This window comes from Salvia hispanica, chromosome 1 (assembly GCF_023119035.1).
Source record: "Salvia hispanica cultivar TCC Black 2014 chromosome 1, UniMelb_Shisp_WGS_1.0, whole genome shotgun sequence".
NCBI classification, from domain to species: Eukaryota; Viridiplantae; Streptophyta; class Magnoliopsida; order Lamiales; family Lamiaceae; genus Salvia; species Salvia hispanica.
Genome location: NC_062965.1, coordinates 51681902 through 51692233, shown reverse-complemented (window position 1 = coordinate 51692233; position 10332 = coordinate 51681902). Strand labels below are relative to the sequence as shown.

General features: G+C 34.4%; 2 protein-coding genes across 5 annotated transcripts in view; both read left to right on the top strand.

Annotated features, from left to right (window-relative positions):
- LOC125202042 overlaps positions 1 to 8725 on the top strand; it is a 21301-nt gene extending 12576 nt beyond the window's left edge. For 2 of the 4 annotated variants that reach the window (XM_048100366.1, XM_048100374.1), the window contains exon 2: positions 8106 to 8725. In XM_048100366.1, coding sequence (XP_047956323.1) covers positions 8128 to 8529 — 402 coding nt within the window. In that variant the 5' untranslated portion in view covers positions 8106 to 8127 and the 3' untranslated portion in view covers positions 8530 to 8725. Of the gene's footprint in view, positions 1 to 7072; positions 7907 to 8105 lie in introns of those variants that run through there. The other 2 variants (XM_048100382.1, XM_048100358.1) reach the window with 2 other exon arrangements.
- LOC125202022 lies at positions 1342 to 2787 on the top strand. The gene is made up of 2 exons (XM_048100337.1): positions 1342 to 2664; positions 2719 to 2787. The coding sequence occupies exon 1, from the start codon at positions 1467 to 1469 to the stop codon at positions 2607 to 2609; it is 1143 nt and encodes a 380-aa protein (XP_047956294.1). The 5' UTR covers positions 1342 to 1466; the 3' UTR covers positions 2610 to 2664; positions 2719 to 2787.
- Positions 8726 to 10332: the final 1607 nt, after the last annotated feature.

Sequence of the window (10332 nt, the reverse complement as noted above, 5' to 3'; positions counted from 1 at the left end):
TAAACGAGGGAAAGAGAGAGAAACAAATCCTTGGAGTTACGAGTGCAGCTGGAATGAAGGACCACCAAAGGACGTACAGAGGCGTGGTGACACAAGGTAGAGTAAAGCAGATTTGATTATGCTTTCAGTTATGATTAAGAGATTAAACTTAGATTAGAGTTTGGTTCTAGATTGTTCGAATGCAGTGTATAAATATGTAATCTTGTTTGGATAGAATTTTGTATTCAACACATCATTGTATCCCTTTCTATTCTAAGTCTCTCAGCTGCTTCCTTTCTCCAAATATGAGTTTTTGTGTTTCTTTTCAGATGTAAGCAAATGCTCGTGAATTGGTTATTTCTTTTTTCTAATCAACAGAAGTCTATCTAATTTGGTTGGAGTTATGTACATTTCTCTTATCTTTTGAACATCATATCAAAGCGTAAGGGAAATTGTAAAAGATTTTTGTGCCATTTTGTTTATGATATACAGGGTCATCGTCGCCTCAGATATCGCACAAGACTCGTTAGTCAGTGCTGTTCGGGTCTTTCTCACAATCATCCATATTATCATGAATCATACTCCTTCATATCAAAACCTACATTAATGTCCCACTTCAATTGGTTTTACATAAAGGTTCAATCCGTCATATAATGACTCCCGAACTAATAGAGTCCTCAATCTCGTCCCTTCTGAGGGCTTTGAATGTCTGAATCCATGATGACAATTCTCTCCAACATGTGTTTTAAGAAATATTAAGAAAATGTTGAAAAAGGTTGTGGAATATGAGTCTCATTTTTATCTATGTCCCAAAGGTAGCGAAATCCTATTTTTTTAGGTTGTCTTAAGGTAGTTGAGTCATTTACTTTTTTGGTAAAATTTTATTTATTTCTCTCACGCTTTATTCTTTCTTTATACCCTTACTTTATTTTTCTCTATTACTTTTTTCTCTATTTTAATTTTTAACACATTAATTTCTAAAATTCCGTGTCGAAAAGGAATGTCTCAATTATCTTGAGACAAGAGAATACTAGTTTTGTAATAAAGGTAAGTGAAATGAAGTTAGTGGCATATACATCATGCATAGTATTACTTTTCCTTTCCAAATACTGAACATTTTAACCGGAAATCTTAATAAAAGACGGACGAAAATAGAAAAATAAAATCCTAACTAGAGACGAGGTAGTAAATAAACTAATAATACAGATCGTGATTAATTTTGGAGTAGATTGTGGACGAGACTATATTTAAATTGTGTCGTTTATATTCAGATTTATCATGTAATAAAAGAGAAATAAGAAAATTATTCATATATAAATCCCTTTTTTTCATTATTCATAAAAAAGTGACGATACTATATCAGAAGAGAATGTTGATATTAAATCGAGGCTGAGCTTCTTCACACTCTGCAATGGCGACGGCGCTCCTTCGAAAATCCTAATTCCAGTTGCAGAGAGTAAGTCGTTTCCGTTTCCGTTTCTCTCAACATGATTGCAATTGCACGCAAGAATCTCTCCTGTTCGTTTATAAACCCTAATTCATTTCTCTGCAACTCAAATGTGCTCTCGTTTTCCACTTGGAAGGTGAAAACACTCATCCCTAGCCCTGAAATCTGCGACGTTTTGGTCAATAAACACCAATTTTCTCCTGAATTGGCTTCACTAGCTTCATCGCGTTTACCTAAAGTTAGAGATCCCCAAAGAGCTGATTTAGTGCTTTCATTCCTCAAAGAGAATAGCTTTACGACTACTCAGCTGCAGAAACTTGTCGTATATAATCCTCGGGTTCTAGGGTTTACTATTGAGGATATTAAATCCAGATTCAAGGTGTTCCTAGATTTGGGGCTTTCATCGGAGGAGATTGCCAAGATGATTTCCAGTAATAAGGCGATTTTAAATTCAAGTATGGCGAACAAGATCATTCCCAATTTATCGATGCTCAAGGGCTTATTAGGATCCAATGATGATGTGGCCAGACTTTTGAAGAGAAGCCCCTGGTTTATTGTATCCGATTTGGAGAAAACCTTAATTCCAAATGTGGAAATATTGAAGAGGTGTAGCATACCAACCGAGCGTGTGCTGCACTTCCTCTACATCCATCCGAGAACTTTCTTGGTTAAGTCGGGTACTATGATGAAATCTGTAGAAAAGGCCATTGAAATTAGGATCCCTCACACTATATTAGCTTTTATCCAAGCTGTTGGTATTTTTAATCATACAAGCGAAGGGATGTGGGAAGTCAAGTTGCAAATTCTCCGTGACTTGGGATTTTCTGATGAAGGTATAGTCACAATGTTTAGGAAGCAGCCTATTGTGTTTTCAGTATCTGGAGTCAAATTGAAGAACAAAATAGAGTTTCTTCTTGCTACTGGGAAGTTCAGTATATCCAGTATCGTAAATCGTCCGGTAGCACTTGGCTACAATATCGAGAAGAGGCTTGAGCCGAGGTTGCAAATTCTGAGACTTTTGGAGAGTAGGAATCTTATTGAAAAGTGGCCTAGTCTTTCAGTAGTTTCTTCGATTACGGATTATATGTTTTTTGATAAATTCATTAGGCCTTATTATGACAAGATTGGCGAAGAGTGCATCATCAAGAAATTTGTCGCAGGAAAAAAAGAGTTGAAGGTGTAAGCATATGCCTGCGGAGCTCAGTTTTTTAAGTAACACTGAATAGGTTAAGTAAAAGGTGAATAGATGTTTAGTGTCTTATTAGGCCTTATGGCGATGAGATTACCAGAAGGTGTATTTCAAGTAGCAATTGACTAGGTAAAATTAGGAGGTTTGAACCAGCTCTCAACCTGTATATGTATGATGCTTATTAAGTTATTTTTTTCCATCTATTCTTCTTCATTAAAATATTTAATTTATTACTTCTCTTTCATTTTATTTAAAAAAAAGAGTATAATCCTCTTTTGATCCTTAACATATGGTCGATTTATGATTTTGGTCCAGAACATTCACTTTTTAAAAAGTAAGTCCAAAACAAATGAAAACGCTCTCGAATAGGTCCTTTTTTGACGGTTTCGTCAATTCTCGACGGTCAACCATCAATTAGCGAAAATTTGACCCGATTAGCTTATTTTAATTACTTTAGCAAATTGATTTTTTTTTATTTTTCGGATTTTACATTTTAAATCCTAAATGAAAATAGTGAAAATACTTTAATATTAAACACAAAATCCAACACTCAATTTCTCCCCTCCCCCTATACTCCCGCTCCTTCTTCTTCTTCCTCCCCAAGAACCCTAGTTCTTTTTCTCTATCTCTACAACAACCAAACACCTTCGAACATGGGCCGTTCGACGTGTAGCCGGAACTCCATCGACGTCGACCGCGACCGCGACCGCGACCGCATTCGTGACTTCGGAGACCTCCGATTTAGCTAAGCTTTCTACTATTGTAAAAAGACGGTGACGCTCCGTATTGTCACCGGACAAGGTAGATCTGCCATGGTTCATGAACCGGCGGTTTCGGTTCGGAACCGCCGGTTCCGGTTTTGGAAAATATGGAACCGGAACCTAACCGTAAGGTTGTTTCACGGTTTCAATTTTAGTTCGAAAACCGGCGGTTACGGTTTCGGTTTCGAACAGTCGGTTTTTTGACGGTTCGTAGCAGTTTAGGTTCGGTTTTGCGGTTTTTTTCCCTTTTTTTTGCCATGTAGTTTGAAATTATAAAATAAATTGAAACAAGAAAATGGATAGTTTAAATTGAAGTAATATGAGTAAGGTGAAAATGATATCAAATTTACAATTTCAATATAAAAATTACAATGTGATAAAATTTATAAACAAATTACAATGTGATATACTTTATTAACATTAAAAAAAAGGGGGGAAATGAGATATAATTTGAATTTAAAATCAGCATTTAAAAATTTAATAAATAAAATTTAAAAAATGGTGTTTTGTGCAATCATTTTTTAAGAGTGCAACCATCCCCCTCCACCAACCAATGAACCAATCAATTTTGAAGACTGCATATCATACGCAAAAAACTGTGAGATTGCATTGACGAAATTAATTGATTTTAATTGATCTTGATTAACTAAATCAAGCATGATCAACAACGCACTGTAGTGTATTTACTGTGTAAATCATTTATAATGCTTTTATATACGAAATTAGTGTACATAAAATTCATGAGCTTAATAGAATATACTATATTAACTAGATACTCACATGTGGAACGATCTCATAAATCATGTTCCCATCTTACTTTTTGGTCGAAATCAAATCAATATTAATTCATAAATATTTGAGAATTTTGTGCGAATTTGTTAAAATGCTAATCCTTAAATTGTTTAGATGTGAATTTTAAATTTTAGCTTAATTAGTTATAAGATTCAAAATTATTTGAGAATAATTTCGTGTCGGAATCGTGAAACCGCCGGTTAATCGGCGGTTCGGTCGCGGTTTCGGTTCGAAAAATTTGAAACCTGAACTGAACCACGGTTCTAAAATTCACGGTTTCAGTTCGGAATATTTCTCGTGGTTTCGGTTTGAAACCGTTATCGACGGTTACTGTTTCGGTTTTAACCGCCGGTTCAATAAACCTTGGGCAGCTCTAGGACAAGGCAAACCGTCGAGAGGGAAGCTTTACTTTGTATGTGAGAGAAAGGAATGCAGTTTCTTCAAGTGGTGCGAGCCAAATCGTGATATCGAAGCTCGTGCCTCTTCTTCGTCAACCTCAGTCGGTGGTGCCGATTTTGAGGAGCTGGATTTGAATTTTACCGAAATTAGGAAAAAAAATCCAAAAATTAGTGAATGTTTTGAACTCTGTTCTTTGTTTTGTTGTTTAGGGTTTAGTCAAGTAATTTGATGTAGTGTTTGAAAAGTGAATTGTATTTGAATTTTGAAGTAAATAAATAATTTGAATTTGTTGTTGTTGTAACACTGTTGTTCGTATTTGAATTTTGAAGTGAATCATTCATAATCTTCTTAGAAAAATCGCCAGAAAGCTCTAATTGGACAATCCTAAAATATTAGACAAAGTAGTTCTTCATATAAATTTTTTACTTCCATTTGATCCTGAACATTTACGCACACCAATTGCAGACTTACAGGTACAAAATTTTGTAAGTGATGTTGGTTTCATACGTTATGGGATTGCTTCTTTGTGTGTGATTGTTTTTTCGTCGACTATGTCAATAAACTGACATCAAATTGAACCAATAAATGAAAAAAAAATACAATACAAAATGATCCTTTATATTCATTTTTTACTTCGAATTGGTCCTGAACATTTACACGATCAAAAATCCATAGACATAAGGTACTACATAAAAAACAACAGAATCTTATTGTCTGTATTTAAAAAACAAGAGTGTGTAATAAATGAAGTGCGTTGGTTGAAGGTGGATCTCTTTTGACTTTTTGGTTCTTTTTTTTTTTATTTTTGTTTTGGTTTATTTTAATGTAGATAATAGCATTTGGATGTAATTTTAGTGAATAATGGAGTAAAATTTTATGTCCAAATATGAAAAATTCTAAATATGACTCTAAATGTGGACGGACTTTTATGGCAAAATATGACTATAAAACTGGGACGGAGGGAGTATTGAAGAAAAAAATAGAGTTTCTTCTTGCTACTGGGAAGTTCAATATATTTGATATTGTAACTTCTCCAGTAGCACTTGGTTATAGTATCGAGAAGAGGCTTGAGCCGAGGTTGCAAATTCTGAGACTTTTGGAGAGTAGGAATCTTATTGAAAAGTGGCCTAGTCTTTCAGTAGTTTCTTCGATTACGGATGATATGTTTTTTGATAAATTTATTAGGCCTTATTATGATGAGATTGGCGAGGAGAATATCATAAAGGTATTCGTCGATGGGCAAAAAAAGATGGAGCTTTATAAGTAGATGCTTGATGAATTTGTATGAATTACTGATGCAGATTAGTTAAGCTAAAAAGGTAATGCTCATCAACATAGTGTATAGCATGTTCGTGTTCTTGTTCTTGTTTTGATTGCTCGTCCCGTGATTAGAAACATAGGTGTTGCTTGTTCTGATCTGATACACCTCTTGCTGCATCTTCTCTGATTTCCTAAGCCTGTAAATTGAGTTTTTTTGCATTGTTAGTGATATTGTTTCACTTCCAATGTTGTGATTTGAACAGGTAAAAATTCCAAATGCAAATTACTTTCTCTTTTAGAGAGATTTCTTGCCATTTGTTTTGATTATTATAATACTACTTTGCTACATTTTCCAATCTGTAATAATCTAGTGATTGAAGCAAAAGGCTCAAGGCATATGATGTTATATCACTAATAATACTATCATCAAGTAATAAGTCAAACTCTTCATCTTGACATGGTTGACAATAATCTGTTACCACAAGAAATTTTATGTAAATTAGACATTACTCCTATTGTTTTTTATTGTAATAAATAAATGATTTCTGATAATTTAAACTAAACAATTAACTGAAAGTTGAGATTAAAATTCATTGAAAAATATGGCTATAAATCAGAGAGTAATATTTTCTATCTTCTAACTATATGACTATAATTTAAACACTAACTTTTTTTTAGGTCACTTTTCATTTCTACCAATCTGGCCCGTCAAGATTTGAGACATAATTGGTCTCATTATAATTATGTTCCCCCTTGTTTAGTATATTAGAATTGGTCCAAGAATTGATCCAAATATTATTTAAAATAAAGACTTTGATATAATAGAATTATGGATTGACAAATTTAAACCTCTGGATGGAAATGTGGAAAGGTTAGCCAAAATCAAGTCTATTTCCTGGTGCAATTTTCAATGCACACCCAGATCTTACCTATTTTGCAAGATTTTAATTCTTTCTCAATAGGCATGAATAGTGCGGATCACACCTCAATTGTAAGGCTCCTAACAATTAATTAGTGGAAAGTGAACACAAGAATTGACCCAATTAAACCATGAATTGCCCAATTCTTTTAAAGTGAACACGCCCTAAAGGTCATACACCAAATAACTTAAACTTATAACTTTTGGTCCGAGCATTAACTACTCTACGGTCTACAAATTGGCCTATGGGCTAGTAAAATAAATTAAAAATAAAACTTAATCCTATAATAAAATAAATTAAATTTTAAATTAGAAAAAATAGGTATAGTCACAATGTTTAGGAAGTACCCTCTTGTGTTTTCAGGATCTGGACACAAATTGAAGAACAAAATAGAGTTTTTTCTTGCTACTGGGAAGTTCAGTGTATCCGATATTGTAACTTGTCCAGTAGCACTTGGGTGTAGTATCGAGAACAGGCTTGAGCCGAGGTTGCAGATCTTGAGACTTTTGGAGAGTAGGAATCTGATTAGAAAGTGGCCTGGTCTTTCACGAATTTCTTCGTTTACAGATTATATGTTTTTTGATAAATTTATTCGGCCTTATTATGATGAGATTGGCGAGGAGTGCATCATCAAGAAATTTGTCACAGGAAAAAAAAGAGTTGAAGCTGTAAGCAAATGCTTACTGAGCTCAGTTGAGCTCAGTTTGAAGTAACAGTGAATAGGTTAAGTAAAAGTTGAATAAATGTTTAGTTTCTTATTAGGCCTTATGGCTATGAGATTACCGTGGAACACATCACAAAGGTGTATTTCAAGTAGCAATGGTTAGGTAAACTAAGGAGGTTAGAACCATTCTGCTGTTTGGTGGTGTTTCTGCTTTTATTGCTCAACATGTCTGGTGGTGTTTCTGCTGAAAGCCGTGTCATTGTGCAGCGTCTCCTGATTGCTCGTCCTGAGATTAGAAACTTTGGTGTTGCTTGTTCTGATCATTTATACTTTTGCTGCATCTTTTCTCACTATTTAGAGTGGGAAATGCTAATGTAACTTGCTTTTCTTCCAGAGAGACATTCTTGCCATTTGCTTTTATACCATGTAGTATATGAAACAGTTAAAGTTTTTATCGAGAGAAAACATCTTTTTTGGTCCGCGAACTTTGTCAAGGTATCATTTTTGGTCCATAACATTTCGATATTACATTTGAGTTCCATAAACTTCGATTTAATATCATCTGAACTATTTTTTCACTGTTTCAATTTATTTGGAGCGAAAATACCCTCAAGGCCATGAGGGGTAATTCAGTCTATTTACTCTCTTTTCTTATCGCCTAAAACCATCTTCTTCATTTCATTTTGGGGGATAGGGTTTAGAAGGAGGAGGAATTGATGGAGAAGCAGAAGCAGCAAATACAACGGCCGGTGGGAGGCAGTGAGAAGGCGAGGAAGAAGAAAATGCCGAGCCCTCAGGAGCTGGTGACGCACTACGAGAAGCAGGGGATGTCGACTCAGGAGGCTTCGCTTAAAGCGATTGGGGATTTGCAGGGAGCTATGTTCAGAATGATTGCCGCCAAAAACAAACGCGACGATTCCAATTCTTCTCCGCAAGTGATTTCCGCCAAGCTGGACGCCGTCCACGCTCGCCTCGTCCAGCTCGAAACGAAGCTCGATTACAAGCCCAGTTACCCGCAGGCCCTGGCTCTGGGCATTGCCTCTGCCTCCCTTTGGAATGGCGCTCGTGAGCTCTGGAACTCCGTTCGTCGCGCCACCTCTTCCGACCCCTCATCCTAGTTTATTTCCTTTCTTAGCAATGGAATAGGTAGAAACCATTTTGATTGCTTGTTACCAATCCAGTTTTGATATTATGTTAGAACAATTAGGGATTGAAAAGATTCTGGTTTAGGTACTGATTAATTTAGACCGAGGAATGTTATGTAGCTTTGAACTGTCGCAATTCTCTTATTTCATTCGTTTTCTTACTTTATTATCTCTGGCTTATTCTGTTCACACAAATCACAACTCATCAACTTTATTACTATTTATTTTATTTTATTTTATTTTCACACTACTTAATTCAATAAATATTTACTTTTCAATCTTCGTGTCCAAAAGAAATACTCCAATTATTATGGATCAGAGGAAGACATAATCATGCATGGTTGTCGTGGCATAAATATACGAAAGTTTAAAATATGTGATCTACAATTTGTTTCAACGGTTAATTAAGTACAGTACTAAATTTCATTATCGTAGAACATTAGAAATATTAAAGTATTAGGACAAAAAATACTTAAATATATACTTACGGAAGAGTGTTATATTGTTAACTCATAACTTAATTGCTAACTACAACTAAAAGATAATAGCCATTAGATATTCAAATTAAAAGCTTAGATCATTAATCCCTAAATGTCAATACGATCAACGAAAAACGTCAATAAGGCCATAGGAATTAATTCCAAAAAATATCAATAAGGGTATTAATATCAATTAACTATATGTTTAGTTATAATTAACTTTTGAAAGAAATCCCAAAACTTTAAATTCATATAATATATATCAAATTAAAGATAATTTCATAAGGATTCCAGTGATATTATATATGCATATGTTCCGACGTCAAAATTTGAAAAAAAAATTCAAAATTTTTTAATTTTTTCGTACAAGCAGAAATGTCAACATACTATATAAAATATGTCAATATATTACATGTAGAATGTCAATATAAGCGATGAGTTAACATTTTGTGTTGATATTTTCGGAACACTATATTGACATTTTCATCCAAAACCCTAATTTGAATTTTTTTTTATCTTTTTCGATTTAATTAATAAAAATGAAAATTATACGTAGCAAATTATAGACTACACGTTTTCTAAAATCTTATAACCTTAAAATAATTATAATTAGCAATTAAATAATGAGTTAGCAATGGATCACTCCCCCTTACTTACATCATTATTTTGACTGTATTTTTCTTTAATAAAAAAAAAATAGCACTTTGGAACTGAGCTTCTTCACTCTCTGCAATGGCGACGGCGCTCCTTCAAAATTCCTAATTCCAGTAGCTTCGAGTCCCTTGAGTTTGCAGAAAGTAAGTCGTTTTCATTTCCGTTTCTCTGAACATGATTGCAATTGCACGCAAGAATCTCTCCTGTTTGTTTATAAACCCTAATTCGTTTCTCTGCAACTCAAATGTGCTCTCGTTTTCCACTTGGAGGCTGAAAACACTAATCCCTGTCCCTGAAATCTGCGATGTTTTGGTCAATAAACACCAATTTCCCCCTGAATTGGCTTCACTTGCTTCATCGCGTTTACCTAAATTTAGAGATCCCCAAAGAGCTGATTCAGTTCTATCATTCCTCAAAGAGAATAGCTTTACGATTACTCAGCTGCAGAAACTTGTCGTATATAATCCTCGGGTTCTAGGGTTTACTATTGAAGATATTAAATCCAGATTCAAGGTGTTCCTAGATTTGGGGCTTTCTTCCGAGGAGATTGCTAAGATGATTTCTAGTAATCAGGTGATTTTATATTCAAGTATGGCGAACAAGATCATTCCCAATTTATTGATGCTCAAGGGCTTATTAGGAT

Excerpts from the sequence above, each read along its gene's own strand:
- LOC125202022 (XM_048100337.1), top strand. The coding sequence starts at position 1,467 with ATGATTGCAATTGCACGCAAGAATCTCTCCTGTTCGTTTATAAACCCT.